General features: G+C 39.1%; 1 protein-coding gene across 2 annotated transcripts in view; it reads right to left on the reverse strand.

Annotated features, from left to right (window-relative positions):
• Arid4a (AT-rich interaction domain 4A) overlaps positions 1-22,744 on the reverse strand; it is a 72,353-nt gene that overhangs the window by 38,180 nt on the left and 11,429 nt on the right. For both annotated transcript variants that reach the window (XR_009057827.1, XM_057782344.1), the window contains exons 6-11: positions 13,328-13,407; positions 13,150-13,244; positions 10,716-10,848; positions 7,612-7,691; positions 6,722-6,798; positions 5,363-5,532 (exon numbers count right to left, since the gene is read on the reverse strand). Coding sequence is in view for 1 of the 2 variants with exons in the window: in XM_057782344.1 (XP_057638327.1) it covers positions 5,363-5,532; positions 6,722-6,798; positions 7,612-7,691; positions 10,716-10,848; positions 13,150-13,244; positions 13,328-13,407 (635 nt within the window). In the remaining variant the exon portion in view is untranslated. The remainder of the gene's footprint in view (positions 1-5,362; positions 5,533-6,721; positions 6,799-7,611; positions 7,692-10,715; positions 10,849-13,149; positions 13,245-13,327; positions 13,408-22,744) is intronic.

A 22,744-nucleotide genomic window follows, 5' to 3' on the forward strand; every position in this document is an offset into this window, starting at 1 on the left:
TATCTGAATGGAGTTGGCGGAGAGGACGAAGGAAAGAATCAAGATGCCTTTTGGGTATTCTGTGTGTTCAGCTTAGATAAGCAGGTATGGTGTGTCTACTAAAATAAATTAGGAATGGCCAGGGGAGGACAAGGGAAGGTAAGTGAGGCCGTGAGCATACTGAGTTTGAATACTGATAAATAAAAAGAAATTTCCATGCACAGTTTAGTATAAATGCGTGTAGCTGAGACAACTGAGATTACATATGGATTCAAAGCTGTTCTATCATTTGGTTGGGAGGTAAACCAGAAAACAAATGTCATCTGCTGAGATCTGAATGCTACTAAGGAGTAAGATGAGATAAGACACACTTTTGCTTGACTGTCAGCGAAGTTGTTCTGGTCGTGATGACAGGACAAGACATACTACAGAGAGAGAATGAGAAGTCAGGGACAGTGCATGTAACTGAGCAGCCTGGACAGAGGCAAGCACAGCCAGCAGAGGAGGGAACGCTGGGACCAGGGCGTGCAAACAGAGCAGACTGGGCTCGAGACGGAAAAGCTGGAGCTGCTAGGGCAAGACTTCCTGATCCAGAGCAGAACCTCAGGGACTTGGCTCTCAGAGGACGCACACTGCCGACAGTGCCTGAGCAGACATACTGGAGGGTCGAAAACTACTCTCATGAAGTTTATAGGGCTTAAAGTCTGCTCCCATTTGAAACTTAGGGGTTTCTTTCCAAAGCCAGAGTGAAGACAAGGTGACGTTCAAAGAAGATGACCTGACTACAGACACTGAACTGACCAATAATAGCCAGGGACCCAAGAACGCCTGATCCTAAATTTACAGGCATACCATCCCTCACTGTTACACACATGTAAAGCACCTCCAGGAGCCCAAAGGATGTGTTTTATATTTCCAGTAAGACACGGCTTTACAACCTAATAACAACCTCCTTAAAATAATCATGTAACTCTTAAATTACCACAGTTAACTAAACTGAGGAACTTATTTTCCATTTGAAATGGTACATACATTGTCACCATCAAGATATAATATAGGTGCTATAATCAAGTTTTTTTTAATATCATTCAAACCTCTTATATGACCACAGGTATAAAGTATGATTACATACAAAGTGTTTTAAAAACACAGAAAATGTAGCTGTATTAGAGGGCTGCAGAGATGGCTCCACCGTTAAGAGCACTGGCTACTCTTCCAGAGGATCCAGATTCTCAGCACCCACACAGTGGTTCACAGCCATCCGTAACACCAGTTCCAGAGGATCTGACACCCTCTTCTGGTTTCCATAGGCACCAGGCTTGAAAGTGGTGCACAGACCATACATGCAGATAGAACACCATACACACTAATTATTTTGGAAATACAGCTGTATTTGTGTGAACAAATGTACAAATCTCATTAGTCTTATTGGGTGAATTTAGTGTGGTTCACATTTTAAGTTAAAACAGTAAAGATTTTTTTTTCAAAATTCATTAGGACTTTTAAAAAAGATTTTTCTTTTTATGCATCTGAGTGTTTTGCCTGCATGTATGCCAGTGAACCACATGCAGGAATACCTGAGAAGGCCAGCAGATGGCACTGGATCCCCTGGAGCTGGAATTACAGATGGCTGTAAACTGCCAAGTAGGTGCTGAGCACCAAACTGAGGTCCTTCTGCAGGATCAGCTGTGCTCTGACCCCTGAGCCATCTCCAGTCCAGTTAGGACATTTTTATTTCCTTGTTTAGTAGTCTAAATTTAAGCAAATTGTTATGTTTGAATGTAAGTATCTAAGTTATCCATTGAAAGCTGTTGTTTCAGATATACTTAATGCTTAGTTTTATTGAAGTTATTTGATATAGCTATAATTATTTATACTACATTTAAAAACCTTTAGCTTTTACTGACAGTTTTCCTGAGTTTTCAGGTATTTCCTGTGGAACTATATACAAAGTGATTTTGAATAATCATCAACAAATGCCTTTAATCTACATGGTCATAGACTGACACAGGTAACATTTAAATACTAAAAATTTAATATTCATATTTCCCAGAAATAAAAACCTCAAACACTTATGACTTCTACAATAGTGGAAGATCATCTTGGGTAGCAAATGTGATGGCATTCCTAGGAAATTCAAGATCGGAGAAATGAGTGTATCAATAATTAGACCAAAAAAAGGAGCAGTTCCTATAAAAACTTCACTAATTTTAATTTTCATTGCTAAACATGAAATCTGGTACACAAAGCTGACTTATAAAGCCATGATGATTTAAGCTAAAACTAGTTAAATTCCTCTTGATAATCAATCTTCTAACTTTTCACCCTTAGAAAACTCCCTACATTTATCCAGTATAATTCCAAGTCAAGAGAAATGAATAACTGCTAGCATTATTATATTCATATGGACTTCCAAATAAATTTCCTAGTTCAAAAAAATTTAGTAATGTCTTTTCTAATATAAAATTTTCTTGAAAAAGTTTTCTTAACAAAGACATTTAAATAACACCCACAAAAATAACCTCTAGGCTTTTCCCAAAATAATTATCTATCTGTTGTAGTTAATACAGACAGGAACCCCTCGTCAGGTCCTCTCCCCAGCACAGTAGGAGACACATTGCTTACACTTCAGTCCTGAAGTAGCATATGAGTAGAAAATCAAATATTAAATAAAAAAGCTACTGCTCCACAATAAAGCTGTAGAATCTCAAATCTTCCTGCTCCCACTGTGTTGAAATACCCAGAGCAGGGCGGCTACACGGAGGCTACTGCTCGTTGTCACTGCAGAAACAGCTAACACTTATGTGCTCTGCTGCATACGCCTGCCTGCGAGCCTGCACTGATGACAACATACAGCGCTGTTTAACGGCTCACAGAATGGTACAAGGGATCTTTAAGACTCTTGTAAAGCAGCATTCAGTCGTCCTAAAAAGAACACTATCAATACATCTTGGGAGGAATTATGATCTGTAATTTAAGACAAGAACTTAGCCTCACTGGTGTGGGAAAGGCCCATAATGACTAAGCCAGGTAGGCCCTGGCTTACCGGACTAGTCACCATGTACCATGCTCATATTTCTCCCTTTGCTATGTATAGTTTAAAGCATTTCTTGGTTGACCAGCATATTAAACGTTTTAAAATTGTTCTTTAAGACAAGTTAGAATGATTCAGCAACTAAATCTCAAATCCAAGAGCAAGGAAAATGCAGCTGATATTTTTTCCTAAACAACCTAAATCTTCCTCAAGAAAACCCACTAAGGTAGCCAGAAAACTAGCTCACAACAAGTACATATCAATAAAGCAAATGCTATGGAAAATGAGCATCTGAAAAATAATTTAAAATAAACTGTATAACTCAAGCCTACATTTTGTGATTTTTGCTGTTATTTTTTAATAGGAATAAAGCAACCATGCTCACTAAATTTTAGCAAGTTCACAAGAAACATATTGTAAAAAGATACCATTTTCTAAGTGTCCTTATCTTTTAATTTTTCTTTACTATTACCTGCAATAGCTTCTGCTCTACTCATTTTTTATTAATATTTATCACTCACAGCTTGAATGAAACATTACATTATTCTGAAATTAATCACTGTAACATGAGCACTATTTACTATTTTATAGGCGCCCTCTGCAACTTCTTTCAAAGCTCTTTTTAGCCTCTTTGTTTAAAATTTCAGGGTATTTTTTGAAGGGTGGGTAAAATGCCTTCTGGAAGGGACACCAATTAAGAGAACTAGCAAAAAAATAAAGAGACTAACCCCTTTTCAGCATTTGGCAATATAAGATCCTAATTGATGTTAAATAAAAACCAGAACCTAAACCACAGACTGTTAACAGTTCACACCCTGAAACTGTGGCCTATTTACCCTGAAACACACAACCTAAAACTAAATACAGATAAAATACAGATATCACATATAATATTCAATTATTAACTCCTGGATTTTACCACACTGTCTCATCACTGTCATTAAAACACTCTCTTATGTTTGAGGAAAATACCCTTTACCCTTTAATCCTCTAAAAATAGATTCCTCCTGTCTTTTTTACAAGAAACAATTACGCTTGGCTATAAGCTCTACATATTAGTCATATAATCAACACCTAAAAATTTTACTTAATTCCATTTTTGGCAATCAAAACAATAACTAAATATTTTTTTAAAAAAATCTTACCTATGTGCTGCATTTCCTTTCAAAGCAAAATGGTTAGCTTCCCCTTCTACTTAGTCAGTGCAGGGTCTGGACATGCCAGTCTGACTGGCAAATACCTGCTGTCCCTCTTAGGGCACAGCATCCGCGGGTTATACAGCAACTACTTACATTCTCTTCCACACAGAAATCAGACATTACATGAAAGGAAAAGAAAGACAGCCCATTTCAAAGCGGCTGGCAAACCTCCATTGGCAACCTGCCAAGCCTCTGCTAAACCTTCCTGTCTTTCTGAGCATGCTCACTTAAAACCAACAGCACGTTACTATGGCAACTCTGTAGGCAGCCTGGAAGTATGAACCGCCATTCTGATTTCAGAGTGTAAAAAGCCAAATGCTGCAGGGGAGGTCAAAGGAAAGAACTAGCATGCACTCTTCTTCACACGCGAATCTGGTCCTGGCATTCCAGAAGCTCACATTTGTGTATTCAAACACAAAAGCAGTCCACAGTGTCAGGGGACATTCTCATGCTCAAATAGATCTTCTTTTTCAATAAACTCATGCTCTTTGTTTTGCCTCTCAACAACCAAAATTACACTAGAAAATTTACCCCACGTAACAAAACACTGATGAATAAACAGACAAACACCACGTGAACAGCCATGGCAACTCCACAGATGATTCCTGTAACCACACTGGGAACACTGCAATATCACAAAGAAAACCACTCCTAATAAAAATACAATCTCAATCTTTTCTGTGATTTGTCAAGATGCCAGATGAATCTTTCTTTGGGAGGAATTAAGATATTTACCCCTAGAAGGTTTCCAAGTTAGGAAAAGCAAGACCTGGGTTCAAATCCCTCAGCTCCACAGTTTAGCTGTACCAGCTGAGGACAATAACTTTCTGACTCTAATGGCACCCTGAAAGCAGGATGACAATTACTTCACACACTGACAGAAACACCCAATCCCCTCCCCCACAAAATCTTACTGATTATCTCAGCAAAGTACTTTCTGATAACTTCACACTGAAAACTGGTACTGAGTTCTACACTATACAATGAACCAAACAGTCACACCTCCTCAATCAAATTAAGAAAGAAACGTTTCAGACAATATATATATAAAATCTAGACAGAGAACAAACACATGGAGATATTATTTTCACTAGAAACCAAAAACAAACAAACAAAAAAAGGTTGCCATGTTGCCTGGAATTGGACCTACCAGTTCTTCTTCCTCCTTCTTGGCTTCTTTTTCCTTCTCCTCTTCATTCTCCTCAGCTGGGCAGTCTTCCTCATCATCACTGCTGGATGACTCAAGAATCTCACTTATGTCCATTTTCCAATTATCAGGAACGATTCTAGCTTTGAAGAAGACACTTGCTCTCTGCAGCCCTGGAAGGAAACATGGACTCCAGCTGTTGCCACTGAACGAAGGACATGGACTTAAGGGAGATGCATGTCTTTCCGGGCCAGAGAGCTCAGTCCCAAACCAGTCATCATTCATAAAGTGGCGGAGGACATCTGAGTACTTCATGAGTAGAAGAGCATGTAGATTTACAACAAAGTTTGTTTATTGTGAGACAGGGTCTCACTATGTTACCATGTAGCCCAATCTAGCTTCGAACCTGTGATCTGCAGGCCTCCACCTCCCAAGTAAAGCCACGCCTGGCAGATTAGAAGTAGCCTTTTAGAAAAAAAATTTATATTTATTTTATGTGCACAAGCGATCTACCAGATTTATGAGCACACTTGAGTCCACCAGAGGCATCAAATCCCCTGGAACTGTTTGCAGATGGTTGTGAACTGCCGTGTGGGTGATGGGAACCAAACCTGGGTCCTCGCAAGAGCAGTAAGTGCTCTTAACCGCAGCGCCATCCCTCCAGCCCCACTATTAGATACTGATGGTCAGCAGGTGTGGAAGCGCAGGACTCTAGTCCCAGCCCTCAGGAGCAGAGGCAGATGGATCTCTGTGAGTTCAAGGCCTCTGGTCTAAATAGTGAATTCCAGGACAACCAGAGCTATGTAGAGAGACACTTTATCCTGTACCCTTCAAAAGGAAAAAATATTGCCAGGCAGTAGTGACACACACCTCGAATTCCAGTACTTGGAAAGCAGAGGCAGGGGGCTTTCTATGAGTTCAAGGCCAGCCTGGTCTACAGAGTGAGTTCTAGGACAGCCAAGGATACACAGAGAAATCCTGACTCAAAAACAGAAGGAGGAGGAGGAGGAAGAGAAGGAGGAGGAGGCGAGGAGGAAGAAGAAATATTAATGACCAAACACGCAAAGTTAAATTTGTAAATTTAACAAACCAAGTATTTTATGAAGACATAATGAAAATGCCTTTAGGAGTGTGTCCAACACATTATCTGTGAGGTTCATACTCAGGAGCCATGCAACCAAGCAACAAGGGAAAGGAAAAGCAAAACACCTCATTATGTTTTACCGGCCACAGGTAGCCTATAGACTACAGCTGGATACAGGATTCCAAAGTTACTATCGTAATAGACTGGTCAGTATTGTTCCATTTGTTATTTTCCAGACAGTCATGTCGCACTGACATACTGACTCAGCTTTCTTTTACCTGGTTTAGCACAGAGCTCAGATTCCGGCAGATTGAGAATGTCTAGTTCCTTAATGTCCTTTCTTGCTATGGAGTAACTATGAAAAAGAACAAAATGGGGACAACTACTTATTAAATAAATAAAAAAAATCATTTAAACAGTACACATTAACACATTCATTAGACCTCAAAAAAAAAAAATCAAAATTATTTTGTCCTATAGTGTTTTAGAAGTTGTAGGCCATGAGTGACCCGATCCTTAAGAACGTATTGGAAGTAATACAGACAAAGCTAGTATTTTTAAATTTCAAGTACTTAAAGTACTCTTATTTGAGAGCCTCGAATTCAATGTTTCCAATTATACAACCTTTGGAATAGACAAGAGTTTCTACAAACATAGTCATTTCAATTCTTACAGATAACACATATTTTGCTCAGTATTTCCTAATTTTTGTTAATTTGTTAAAATATTTTATGGCTGTTATATATATTATGGTATATTTTTCAAAGAGAATAACAAATATATATACTTAATTTTACTGTTCTCTTTAAAGAAAAATGTGAAATTAGTAGAAAGTTTCTAAAAATCTGTTTTTCAAAATAAAAAGTAAAATTATTCTACTAATAAAGACTGTTCTGTTAAGTTTCATAAATCATAATATGAAATAACACATGATAAAAATCTAGAATTTTTCAATTAAAAAACTATATACACTTTATTTACAAATAAATGTCTTTAATACTGTTCACACACATTGAATTTTTATATAATGTTTATCAGCTAAAAGCACCCTAATTTTGAACACAGTAAGTAACAACTTCTCAACCCCCTCTTGAGGGACTCGCGTTATGGTGGGTGCCCATCACTCTGTCCCATCCCCATGAATCACACCAGGTGTTTCATTACTCACAATTTAGAATCAATAAATGATCGAACTAAACACTGGTCCTTTTTCACTGTGACATCATCATTGCAGCTGGGAGAGATGACCTGGAATACAAATTCAGAATCTACTGACTCCTCTTGCTCAGAGAAGAAAAAAAATTGTTTGCTTGCTTGCTTGCTAACTAAAAAAATATTTTTCAGAGTTCTAAGTAATTAAACCCAAGGCCTTCTATATGCTGGGGAAGCACTCAACCACTGAGTTATAGCCCTAGCCAAGAATCTGTTTAAGCTTTGTATTATGCCTATCTGTTTGTGTGCAGGGTGGGGAGAGTTCAAGTATGCCATGGCACTCATATAGGTTAAAGGACAACTTGTAAGACGTGGTTCTCTTGAAAATCAGTATGGCGATTTCTCAGAAAATTAGGAATCAGTCTACCTCAAGACCCAGTAATACCACTCTTGGGCATATACCCAAAGAATGCACACTCATACTACAAGGACATTTGCAATAGCCAGAACTTGGAGACAACCTAGATGTTCTTAACTGAAGAATGGGTAAGGAAAATATGGTACATTTGCACAATGGAGTACTATTCAGCAGTAAAAAATAATGACGTCTTAAAATTTGCAAGTAAATCAATGGAACTAGAAAAAAGAATCTGAGTGAGGTAACCCAGACCCAGAAAAACAAATATCATATGTACTCACTCATAAGTGGCTTTTAGACATAAAGCAAAGAATAACCAGCCTACAGTCCATAACCTCAGAGAACCTAGACAGCAAAGACCCTAAGAGAGACATACATGGATCCGCCCAGGATGGAGAAAAAGACAAGATCTCCTTAGTAAATCAGGGGTTTGGGGGGCAGGAAGGAGGGTGGAAGGGGAGAGGGGAGAAAAGAAGGGGAGTGAGGAAAAACGTATAACTCAATTAAAAACAAAGTATATATGAAAAAAAGACATGGTTCTCTCTTTCACCATGTGGGTCTTCAAGGGAATCAACTCAGGTTGTCAGAGTTAGTGGCAAGCATTTTTACCTATTGAGCCATCTCACCAGATCTAAGAATTTTAAGTACTTTTAAAATAATTTAAGTAATTTTAAAGATAACTTAAGGGGCATGGGGACTGAAGAGACAGCTCAGCAGCTGAGAGGACCCAGATGACTCAGGTTCTATTTCAAATGCCCACACATGGCTCTCAATTGTCTGTAACTTGAATTCTGGCCTCCACAGGTGCCAACCACCCTGTGGTACACAGATATACATGCAGGCAAAACACCCCATACACAAAGAAACAGAATTTAAAAATTAAAAGTTAAAAAATTCTGGATCTGCTAATGTCTCAAGTGAATTATATTTTACAAGAAATAGCTTAATTGCTAATAGATCTCATTATTAATAAATTACAAAAGTATTTTATTATTTTTAACATATTGGCTTCCTAGAAACTTAACATAGTCAGTAGGTAATATAAAATAAATAATGAAATATAAATTAAAATACTATTGCTTTAAAAATTCTAACCTAAATAAAAATGACTGCACTTATGTATTTGTGTGGGAGGGCACACATGTATCCAGCACTCATGAGGGTCAATGCTTGTCATTCTATTTTCCTTCCCCCATGTGGGTCCTGGGATCAAGACCAGGCTATAGGCTTGGCATGAGCAGCACCTTTACCTGTGGAAGGATCCCGCCAGCCCAAGACTTGACTTTGTATCCAAAACAATAGCATTTATGGATATGTGGGCTGTTCTTTATTTTTCTCAGTTAGGGTTCCTGTAGCACAGGTTGGCCTCCGATTTACCACCTAGCGAGACTGACTGACCCCTATGCCAACCCCATCTTCACTCAGGACACAGACTGCAGGTGTGAGCAGCGCAGCTGGCAGGCATGAATGCAGGAGCTGCAACGGAAATCTTGCAATATTACATCACCTGTGAACTAATGGCCTCCATACTGATTCCTATCACTTCCAGTCTTTCTAATAATGGAGCAAACAAACTGTCTTATGGACATTCCCAAATGTGCAATGCAAATGGCATTCTTTGCCGAAGCTATTTGCAGAATTATCTCCTATATTCAGATGACCATTTAAAGACCCTTCTGCCTCAAGGATCAACTATTCTTGCATTCTATTCTCCCCTACTCTTGCAAACAGTCAGTCACAGAGGACTCTCGGTGAAAGACATACCACCAAGCAGTCTTCCCCTCACAAATGTCCTCAATTGCTCATCTGTCCTCATTCTTCCTGTGTACACAAGGACTGGCATGTCTAAAAAATCTAAGTGCACCTTTCCTGTCTATTATGTCCTTATTCTAGTTTATGTGCCCGTACTAAAAAAATTACTATAGAACTCCTTTTTTGTTGTTCTTTGGGTTTTTTTGAGACAGGGTTTCTTTGTGTAGCCCTGGCTTTCCTAGAACTAGCTCTGTAGACCAGACCGGCCTCGAAGTCACAGGGCTCCACCTGCCTCTATCTCCTGAGTGCTGGGATTAGAGGTGTGGGGCACCACCGCCAGTCTGACAAGCTCTATGACATGTCAAGTTAGCCTCCACCTCCTGGCTGAAGCAAGCCTCCTATTTCTGACTGCTGAGATGCTGGGATTGCAGCTGTACAGCACCACATTTGAGCAAAGATGGCTGAAAAGGGAACCGTTGTGAGGTGGTCACTTTTCAATGATTTCTCCTAAAAACTCAGATCTAGATAATTAGCTTGAATGGAGTAAAGAATTAAGGTGCTAGACATGGTGGCTCTCCCCATAATCCTACAGTTTAAGAGACTGCAACAGGAGGACTGGGTGAATTCAAGGCCAGCCTAGCCTACACAGTAAGCTCCTGGCCAGCTTAAACTAGAGTGAGACAAACGAAACAAAAGAATTAAGGGATCAACCTAAAAGCACTAAAGTTGTAAAAAAGTAATGGGACATCGGAGGAAAAAAATCCTGAAAGACGTCAATAAATGATAACAGAGAGTGATAATTAAAGACAATGGCCTGACTTTTAATTTTTAAACACATAATAACAACTTCATTAAATTAGTAGTATTTCCAATATATTTCAAAAAAGCTTGACAAACTCATTTTCAACAAGAAACAGAGCTGACTGACTTTGCAATGACACTTCACTTACCAAAGCAGGGTACCACTCCGGCCTCTCCGCTGCAGTGGTCACACGCACCACCTTTCCCAGTAAGCCATCACTGAGACGCCGCTCATCCTCATCCTCCTCTTCACTACTTTCTTCTTCCTTTTCGTCTTCAGTGCTAAGGACCAGAACAACCTGATTGTTTTTTTTTTTTTTTTTTTTTTTTTAACAACCTGATTGTTATGACGGCGTAAGCCATGATTGGTCCAATCAGAGTGCTAAGTGTCTGGCCTGGCTGCCAAGGATGCCTCTCCATTCCTACTGGGCTTGAGAAGATGGACACTCTGGCCTCACGCAAGACATGGAGCCACCTTAGTAACTCCTGAGTTCACGTTACTGAGCCAGTGAATACCTGGACTCAGGATCCTATGCCAGGACAGAGAAGCCTATTATATCACTAATGCACTTTTTTTTTGTTTTTTTGTTTTTTTTAAGACAGGGTGTCTCTGTATATCCATCCCTTGCTGTCCTAGAACTTGCTCTGTAGACTGGGCTGGCCTCGAACTCAGAGATCCACCTCTGCCTCTGAGTGCTGGGATTAAAGGTGTGCGTCACCAACTCCCTGATTACCAAATGTACTTTGTAAAAACAGGTTTTTTTTTTTCCTGTTTTGTAATGCCAGAGGCTAAAAAATGAAAGTTTGATTTTCTAGTAGGTTATAAAAATAGCCCAGAAAAACCAAATGTGGGATTTAGTCAGATAATTTATCTGGGATAACTGTTTACTCTTAAGTGTCCATAACATGCATCAATCAGAAGTCTATACTTTTTTTTAATATTTATTTATTTATTTTTTATGTATACAATATTCTATCTGTGTGTATGTCTGCAGGCCAGAAGAGGGTACCAGACCTCACAACCACATGGTTGTGAGCCACCATGTGGTTGCTGGGAATTGAACTCAGGACCTTTGGAAAAGCAGGCAATGCTCTTAACCACTGAGCCATCTCTCCAGCCCCAGAAGTCTATATTTTTTAAAGAAAAATGAGTACACATTCTCATTTCAAACCTTGATGAGTATACACTGACATTTGTCATCCACTACGCTACACAGTGCTATTAACTATTAAAGCCCTGGAGGGACTTGCTCTGTTATCTTTTGTATTTTCATTTCTTCTCCCACTGATCCATTGTAGTATGGGTGCTAAAACCACTGATGGAAGGGTATTTTGAGAAAGAACAGCATATCTACTGGCAAAGTAGCTCCACGCAGATTATTTAATTATCCAGGGAGAAAAGGTAACCAAAGAACTCTAAGGTCAGAAATTAGGCAGGAACCACATTAACTAGGTGATCAAAGGTAATGACACCAACTACAGGACAAACTGATAGTATGTATCAAGGATGTATTTACACGCAGAAGGACACATATCACCTACTGTCAAAAATGTATAATCTATAAATAAAAGTACCTGAAAAATCTGTATTGAAGATCAGTCTACAAAACAACTTGCCTGTGCTCTTAAATGGCAGCATCATGAAAATCAAACAAACAAAAATCTAACGAATGTTTCCAGATTAAAGGGAGTTCACAAGCCAAATCAAGGAAACGCAGCTCATGAACACGACCTGGTATGGACCCTGAAAGGATGCTCGAAAGAGTCATCTAGGATGACAGATGGATCCTGAAATGCTGACAGCAGGAGGTAAGAATTTCCACCAGGTAAACTTTGTCAGCCAGTAGTGCAGGCCTGGAGGCTCAGTACTTTAGACCAAGAGGCAAGATAACACTGAGTTTGGCTGTGAGTTAAAACATTTCACATCCGTGAAATTGAATTTTCTGAATATGATATTAGTATTTTACTTAAAGGCAAAGGATTGTCATGTTCTCTGCTTCCTTTCACATTGCTCAAAAAAATAAAATTCTAAGACTGGCTGGGCGGTGGTGGCACATACCCTTAACCCAGCATTTGGGAGCCAGAGGCAGGAGGATCTTTGTGAGTTCAAGGCCAGCCTGGTCTCAAAGTAAGTGCCAGGACAGCCAGGGCCATGAAAAAAATTATAAAACTGAAAATTAATTAAAATATATATAACAAAGAGATGGAAAGATAAGGCAAAAGGCCAGAACTATTAAAAACTGCATAACTAGACAAAGAACATAAAGAAATCCTTTGTATTATTATTTTTAAGTTCAAAACTGTTTTTAAATAAAAAGATAAACTACAAATAATTACTCAGTAAAGGAAAATCATACCAATTAATAACGACGTCAAAGCAAACTAAAATCATCTTTTGGAAATGGAGTTTTGATAACGTCTAGGCAAAGTAAAGGGAGTAACTAAAAACGTCTGCTGAGGGCAAAAGGTCCCCCTTACAACATTCTATGAAAACGATACCCAGCAGAAGGCAGACATTCTCGGAAAGTCAGCTGGGGAAGGCGTGAGCACAATCGATTATTAAGCAAATACGAAAAAACTCACATAGGAAGTGACGACCTCCTCCCTCTGTTCGCTTTCTTTGCAATGACTGGTGTTCCAAAGTGCTCTGGATTCGTTAAAGGAAGCTGGTCAAGCGTCTGCAAAAGAGACAAAGGAGTTCAATTCACACCTCACATCCCCCTCAGTCACTGCAGTTCCCACACCAGCCCCTACCACCTACCTCACTCTCAGCAAAGTGTCTCTCCCCTTTCAGGCAAAGCGAGGTGCGGCGCAGCGTTCTCTCATCCCCGTCATCAAACACTGCAACAAGCAGAAGATGTCTGAGAATTCGTGGGCATCAATGTAGCACAAAGAACAAAAACCCAGAGACAAATATTAGGGTTCAACTTGAAGATCAGAAAAGCAAAGCAGCAAAGCCACTAGAGAGCTCTTCTATGAAATCTTCAGACTGAAGGAGATTATATTCCTCTCTAGTATTGAGATTGAAGGCGTGCACTACCACCGGCAGGCCTTGGCTGACCAGTGTGGCTGTTCTGCATTTCTGGTCTTCAGGTAAGTGTTATTTATTAAAATACAAATGAAATATCACTACACATCAATTTAATGAGAATAAAAATTTAGATGTAAATAATGACATTACTGCTATTTCAGAGTTTAATACTTATTATTTCTTAGCTATTTTTCAAAACCTTCCAAAATGAACATACCACGGATGTCGTTTTATAGGTGTCAAATAAACACAGGTTAAATGGCTGCCCCTCTTAACTCAACTGCTTAAGTATGTCTACGCTGTAGAGTCATCCTCTTAACTCAACACTGACCCAGACAAAGCACAAATAGAAGATTGCCTTCAATCCTAGGCTGAATGAAACCAGGTCTCTCTAAAAAACAAAGCATTATGTATATTTCTGTAAGTATTATTATTCATGGAATACCTCTACTGTCCCTAAATGTCTGATTTCTTCTTCTTCTTCTTCTTTTTTTCTTTTTTCTTTGCCAGGTTTCTTGAGACAAGGTCTCTCTACATAGCCCCAGCTGTCCTGAAACTCACTATGTAGACCAGGCTGGCCTCAAACTCTCAGAGATCCTCGTTGCTCTTCTTCTGTGTCTGACTTCTGATAATGGTGATAGATTGTGTTATTACTACTTATTTGCCCAATGACTTCATATACTAGAAGCCCTGGCTGACCTTTCCATAATACATGTTTTTTTCTCTTACTAGAAAAGGACACAAGTGGCCGGGCGGTGGTGGCGCACGCCTTTAATCCCAGCACTTGGGAGGCAGAGGCAGGCGGATCTCTGGGAGTTCGAGACCAGCCTGGTCTACAAGAGCTAGTTCCAGGACAGGCTCCAAAACCACAGAGAAACCCTGTCTCGAAAAACCAAAAAAAAAAAAAAAAAAAAAAAAGAAAAGGACACAAGTAATTAAAAAGGAAATTAAACCTTTTGTTATTTATTCATTGCACATTATTGTCTAAAATATGTGTGTCAAAATTACAATATACAAGCTTTCCCTCAGCTCAGGGTAGACTGCTTATGCAGGAGGTACAAGACCCTGAGTTTGATCCCTAATGTGTAAGGGCTATGAGCGAGGGCGATGTGTGCAGCATTATCAAGTATAACAAATGAACCACTAATCTTTGAAAAATTCCAATCCCTGGTGCCATAAACCAAAGAATATAATTCTGCATGTATTTCTGTCAATATACAAGATATTTTAAAGAATAAAATCAAGTCAGATGGAGGCAGAGGCAGGCTGATTGATTTCTGTGAATTTGAAGTCAGCTTGATCTCCTTAGGAAGATTCAGGACAACCAGAGTTACACAGTGAAACCCGGTCTACACACACACACACACACACACACACTTCAGTTTTCCTTTACGCTTCTCATGACAACGGACACACATCTGAATGAAGTACGAAGAGAAAGAGTAAAGCTACAGCACCAATATGGGAGACGGGGGTTAAGATCACTGGCTGCTCTTATGGTGGACCCAGGGTCAGTTCTCAGTATCCACACAGTGGGTCACAAGCACCTATAATTCCAAGTCCAAGAGATCCACTGCCTCTGCTTACCACAGGCATCAGACATAAGCATGGTGCACATACATGCATGTAAACAAGGTACTTGTATATATTAAATTAATCTAAGAAAAAATTTTAAAGACCGAGTGGCATCAAATTTATATATGAAAATATTCATCACAGTGTTTTATCATTTATCAGTGGAAATTCTAGAATGTTCCAGTGAAGAAACTTCAACAATGTTTTCCATAATTCTTGTTTTTATAAATAATTGCTTTGAAATAAAATTGTACTTTTGAGAAAATGCATTTTGTTTAAATATCCATTTTTATGGGTAGAAAACTCTGTTAATTTTTCCTTTCTTTTTCTTTTAGGTTTTTTAAGACAGAGTTTCTTTGTGTTGCTCTAGCTGTTCTGGGATTAGCACTATAGATGAGGTTGGCCTTGAACTCACAGAGATCCATCTGTCTCTGCCTCCCTAGAGTTGGGATTAAAGGCGTTTGCCAGACACCACAACTTTTATGTATTTTATGTGTATAGGTGTTTTGCCTGCATGTATATGTCTGTGCACTCACTGTATTTATGCCTGGTAACTATGGAAACCACCGGACTAGGCTGACAAACAGCTGAGCAGCCATGAGTGCTGGGACTCAAACTTTGGTCCTCTGAAAGAGCAGCCAGTGCTCTTAACCACAGAGGCATCTCTCCAGACCCAAAACGGATTTCTTGGAAGGGGACTGTTTCATCTTACACAAGAACCTTCTAGTAAACAAAGAGAAACAGTTTAAGATTCTAATTCAGCACTCATGAGGTAAAAGCAGGCTGAGCTTCGTGAACATGAGATAAGTCTAGTCTATACAGTAAGTTTCAGGGTAGTCAGAGCTACATAAGGAGACCCGGACTTAATTCAAACCATACAAATGTATTTTACACTCAAGTCCTTTTTACACTTTTAGTGAACTTTGCACTTTTTCTGAAAACCATAGAGAGCACAACAACACAATGGATTTACTAATCCTGACATATCCTTCATGAAAACCATGAAAGACACTCCAGCTACCACAGAGACAGGAAAGCCACGTGTGAGTAATCCCAGCACTTGGGAAGCTGATGTCCAGGCCAGCCTGGGCTACACAGCAACAATGTCTCAAACAATAATAATTAAATAAGATGTTCTCTCTAAGGAACTGTTTTGTAGTTCAGACTACAAGATAGCATAGCAAGTGAAAACTATAAAGATTTAATCATGTTCTGAAACAGTTGATACCTGCTAAAAACATCATTTGTATAATTCATTGAGCATTTTATTATTCATTGAACAGCCCCAAATTATTAAATCTGATTACTATATAAAATAAATACAGAAGCTTATTTAAAGAAAAATGGCAAAAATGAGACTCAAGACAATATTAATCATTCTAAATAGACAAAATGATGCAAACACAAACAAATACATAAGACCTAGTACCAATCTTCTAGAATTCAAGGAAATAGATAATCAATGGTAATACAATATATTATACTACTAAGTATAGAAGACCCGTCTCCCTGTTATCATAAAACTGATTGATACTGTAAGAAAATAAAATATCTAAAGCCAGTCATCTACCCAAAGATATTAAAACTGACCATCATTTACTAAACTTCAACCACATCTTAATCCACAAAACAGCATCTGGATGCTACGAATCACTATCTTCTCTTTATAGATAAATTTAGAATCAGAAGGTTAAGTAATAACCCACAATGTAATTAAAAGGCCCAAAGACACAGGAAGAAGAGTAAAATGAACATGCACAGCCCTAGGTGGCCCATTCCACATAAGGCTATTGCTCCTAAGCTTGTTACAAGGAAGGAAGGAAGAAGTCAAAAATTCAGAAAAGCAAAATTATTGGTATAGATGTATACAGTAGTTAGAACAAAATATTTTACAAAATGAAAACTTTAAATATATCTACTTTAGGTGAAACCAATTTCCTTTAAATATCATTTACTTTTATTTGCTTAGCTGACAAATCAAACTATAAACATTTATAGTACACAACATGTTTTAAATACATGTGTACAAGCTAACATGTTAGCACGTATATTAGCTCACATTTTTTTGTGGTGAGAACATTTAAAATCCATCTCAGCGCACTGTTATTAACTAGCCAACACCTCTTTGATTTATTCCCCTCCTCAGCCCGTTTGTTTTACTTGCCCCTTGCCATGTAGCCCACACTTGCCTGACTTAAAAAATCCCACCCCCACCTTTGCCTTGAATGCCAGGATCACACATCACACCACACCACCCAATTCTGCTTAACTGAAATCTGCATCATTTGACTAACAGCTCCAACCCTCAGCCTACCTCAACCCTCCCTGTCCTGGTCCCTTCATTCCGCTTAACTGAAATCTGCATCATTTTACTAACACCTCCAACCCTCAGCCTACCTCAACCCTCCCTGTCCTTGTCCCTTTATTCTGCTTTTTCTGAGTTTGACTTTTCCAGATTCTACGTACAAAGGAGATGGTGTAGTATTTGATTTTCTGTTGAGTTTATTTCTGTTAGCACGATGTCCCCAGGTTCGTCTACAGTTGCCAAGTGGAAGACTTTCCAATCTTATTAAGACTGAGCAGCGGGCTGGAGAGATGGCTCAGAGGTTAAGAGCACTGCCTGCTCTTCCAGAGGCCCTGAGTTCAATTCCCAGCAACCACATGGTGGTTCACAACCATCTATAATGAGATCTGGTGCCCTCTTCTGGTCTGGTGGCATACATGCAGACAGAACACTGTATACATAATAAATAAATAAATCTTTAAAAAAAAAAAAAAAGACTGAGCAGTATTCCATGGCAACAGATCACACAGATCACATCCTATCTAGTCACCCACTGATGGATACCTACGTTAACTCCATCACTCCACTGGGAGGGTGGGGAGCCACAGTAAATATAGGAATACAAAAGGCCTTTGATGCATTGGCTTCATATTTCTTTAGATACGAATACAGAAATGGGATTTCTGGATGGATAGAAGGTTATTTTGTAGTCAAGTGTTGTCCTTTGCACATGCATATAGTCCCAAGTACTCAGAAGGCTGAGACAGAAGGACTGTGAGTTAGAGCTAGCCTGGGTTACACAGAGAGACCTTGCCTTAAAAAAGAAAAGTTCAAGTTTTAGCTTTTTGAGGAACCTCTATACTGTTTTCCACAGTGATTTTACTAATTATACTCTAGGAAAGGCTCCCTTTGCTCCACATTCTTACCCATATGTCTTGTCTTTGTGGTAACAGCTATTCTAACAAGTATGTGATGATACCTCATGATGACTCTAATTTCCTTAATGATCAATATGCAGTCATGCACCAACTAGGCATGGGAGCGTATCCTGAGAAAGACATGGCAGAATGACTGCAGCACTGTGAGATCATCACCATCCCAGAGGATGCCGCTGGCCACACCTAGGAGTATGTGTCACTGCCCTCAGGCTACACGCCGAGCATACTACTGTGCTAAAATTGCAGGCCTCAATAACATAATCATAAGTATCTTTAAATTTAAACACACAACAGGAACAGCAAACACACAGTACAAAAGATAAAATGGAGGATTGGAGAGACGGCTTAGTGTCTAAGAGCACTGGCTGCTTTTCCAAAGGATTAGGGTTTAAGTTCCAGTACCTACACAGGTTTACAACCTTAACTCCAATCCCAGGGGATCTGACACCCTCTTCTGACCTCCTTGGACATCGGGCACATGTGGTACACAGACATACAGGCAGAATACCCACCTACGTAAGCTTTAAATGGTGACCACCTACTGCGAAAGGAGCATACAGAATGAAAGTTGCTTTAGCTGAATGAGTATGATTGGCGGCAATATCACTGCACACCACAGACTTCATAAATACAGCATAATTGGGCTATACTCACTTTACGGTATTTTGTTCTGCAATAATAAACATTAGATTATTTATCAAGCTATCTTTTCACTTGTTTTGATGAGGGGTCTAGCAATTACTATGCAGATCAGGCTGGCCTGAAAGTTAAAGGGATCTGCCTCTGCCTCCCAAATGCTGAGATTAAAGGCATGTACCACCACGCCTGGCATCTTTTAATTTGTGTCATATAATAATACTCAGCTTAAAACACAAACCTCTTCGTACAACTATACGAAATTACTTTCTTCCTTTCTGTATTTATTCTATTCTATAAGATCATGTTTCTCTTAAAACGTTTTTGCTAAAAGCTCAGATTCAAACATGCATTAGTCTAGGCTAACACAAAACTAGGATCACCAATAGCATTGTCTTCTAACTCTGTATCTGGTTCCACTGGAGGTATTCAGGGACAATAACATACAAAGCGGGGTCATCCCCTGTGAAAACTTAGAAGAGTTTCTGAAAGGCTTGTCTCAGACTAAACTCTGACACATGAAGAAATAATAAACATCCACAGACATCGGAGGCTGGAGATGGCTCAGCAGGTAAGAGGCATTAGCTATTCCTACAGAGGACCCCAGCATCTATGGAGTAGTTCACAAACGTACAACTCCTGTCTCCAGGGGATCTGATACTCTTTCCTAGCCTCTATGGGCGCCTGCATGCACAAGACGCATATAAACTCACAAATACATATATCAAAATACAAATTTTTAAAATGTATTCCATCATTAACTGTCATTATCTAGAGCAGTGATTCTCAGCCTTCCTAATGATGCGACACTTTAATACAGTTCCTTATGTTGTGGTGGCCACAACCATAAAATTACTTTCCTTGCTACTTCATAACTGTAACTGTGCTACTGTGGGAATCGTAACGTAAATATCTGTGTCCTCTGATGGTCTTCTGGAGTTGTGCCCCACAGGATGACAACTGCTGGGTTTAGAGCACGGTTGCATTTGCTGTACTTTTACTTTGAAAAATGTCTACTGAGGCGCTGGATTCATCAACTTTCCATCACAGTCAAGTCTGAGCTCAGCTAGTCCCACTTCAGCTTCTCACAAGGACTTAATGAGTGATGGTGTAATAGCAGGCAGATCTTAACTTTAAATCTGTTGCTCTTCATATGTGGTATGATGTGATGGTCTAGTTCCATTCTTCATGGGTATATTCTCAAAACATTGACTGAAGACATTGTTATGTTCATGGTTCTTTTTCCAAATACGACTATTGCACAAATACCTGGGTTTATTTCTGAGCTCTCTGCTCTATTCTATTGGCTCTACATGTCTGTGTTCACGACAGACAAATTATCTCAACTACTGTAATTTAGTAGATCAGGCAGGCAATGAAGGGTAGGCAAGGCTGCTCAGAGATTTAAAGCAACTGTCACCAAGCTGACGTGAGTGGGATTACTGAGATCCACACAGTAAGAAAGAACCAAGTTCCAAAAGAAGTCCTTTGACTTCCACATGTCCACTGTGACATATGTGTACCCACACGGCTGGTACACATTCCAAATAAATAAACGAATAAACAAACTGAAGTTAGTAATGTCTTGAAGTTTGTTCTCCAAATCGCTTAAGACTTGTCATTTAAAAGAACTCCTAGACCTCATGAATGCCTTCAGCATTGCAGCTAGATATGAAATCAATGCACAGAAATCATTAGCTTTTCTACAGATCAATAATGAACTTACTGAGAAAAAGATTTGGAAAAAAATCTGATAAAAACAGCATACAACACAAAGATAAACCTAAACAAAGAGGTGAGGGACCTCCACAATGAAAGTGTCAGAACGGTGACAGAAGACACTGGAGGGAACTAGAAGGTGCGGAGACCTCTCACGCTCATGGATTGGCAGAATGTTGTGAACATGCCTGTATTGTTCAAAGTAACTTTAGACTCAACGCAATCACCACGAAAATTACAGTAATATTCAGGGCCAGAGAGATGGCTAAGTGGTTAAGAGTACTGACTGTTCTTCCAGAGGACCTGGGTTCAATTCTCAGCACCCACAGGGCAGCTCACAACTGTAACTCCAAGATCTGACACCCTCACACAACACTTATGTAGGCAAAATACCAATGTATATAAAATAAAAATAATTTAAAAAAAAAAACTATTGTAGCATTCATCACAGAACCATAAAAAGAATCCAAAAATTGATACTGAAGCACAAAAGACCTCAAATACCCAAAACAATCTTAAACAAAAAGAACAACACTGGAGGTATCACAGCATCTGATACCAGACAATACTCCAGGGCCACAGTAACAAAAACAGCACATTAGAAAAAAAAAAAGACATGTAAACGAAAGAAAGAGAATAGAGGACCCAAAAATATTGCCACAAGTAGACACTGAATTTTTGACAAGCGTGTCAAAAATAAACCTTGGAAAAAAGACGCCCGCTTCAAAAAACGATACTCAAAAAACTATCTCTACATCAAAGAATAAAAATTGGCTCATTTCACTGTACAAATAAATCAATATAAGCCTGGAAAGTACTAGAGGAAGATATAGACCAGACACTTCAATTTACAGGTACAGGACAAGAAATAATCCCAAGAACTATCAGGATGGTTTACATAAAGTTAAGCCTCTACACAGCCAAGAATAGTATCATACTGTGAAGACAGAGCCTAGTAAAGAAAGAAAGTCTTTCCAACTATATACCAGACAGGGGATTAATATCTACAATATATAAAAAACTGCAAAAATTAAACAAAAGCAAAAACCAAATCATCCATTCAATAAATGAGCTACTGAACTGAGTAGAATGTTATGAAAAAAAACTACAAACAGACAAGAAATAGTTGGGAAATATTCAGTACCCTCAGCCATCAGGGAAATGTGGATTAAATCTGCTTTGAGACTCTATCTCAGCCCAGTCAGAATGGCTGTCATCTTAAACAAACTAACAAATTCTGGAAAGCACACAGGGAAAGAAGAACCTTTAGGCACTGGGAGGAGAATGAGGGTGGAGAGAACAAACTCGTTCAGCCACTATGGAAGTCAGAGAAACTGAAAGGGAACTACCCAGTAATCCAGCTGTGTCACTCCTGGACCTGGAGGGATTTAAGCCAACATACCAGAGAGCCACTTGGCACATCCATCCTCACTGCGGAACAGTCACTTAAGCCAGGAAATTAGACAGCCTAGGTGTACTAAAATGTGGTACACGGACAACAGGATTTCACATAATCATAAAGAAAATTGAAATAATGAAACCTATAGGTTAAATGGATGGAACTAGAAGTGATTATGTTAAGGGAAATATGCCAGAAAGACAAATACTGTATTTTTTCTCTTATATATGGACGAAACCTAGACTCCAAATATATATAATGTGCATGTGTATGTGTGATGAAACTATAAAGAGATCGACGAGAGGGGAAGAGGGGAGCTTAAGGGAAGGCAGAAAAAGAAGGTGGTGGACTGTGGATAACAAGAAAACAGAAGGAAACTATCGGAGGGGAGGAAGAGAGCATCCCGCTTCAGCTTCCCAAGTACTACACATGAGCCATCACAGCTGGTGAGAAATAGTTCTAACCTTCCCCAGAAACAAACAAAACACCGGGATTTTGAGTTTTAGGCCAGCCTGGACTACACAATGAGACTCTGGTTTTGTTTTGTCTTATTTTAGATTTGTTTATTTATTTAGTATATAGTGTTCTACCTGCAT

The sequence above is a fragment of the Chionomys nivalis genome, chromosome 10 (genome assembly GCF_950005125.1).
Source record: "Chionomys nivalis chromosome 10, mChiNiv1.1, whole genome shotgun sequence".
NCBI lineage: Eukaryota > Metazoa > Chordata > Mammalia > Rodentia > Cricetidae > Chionomys > Chionomys nivalis.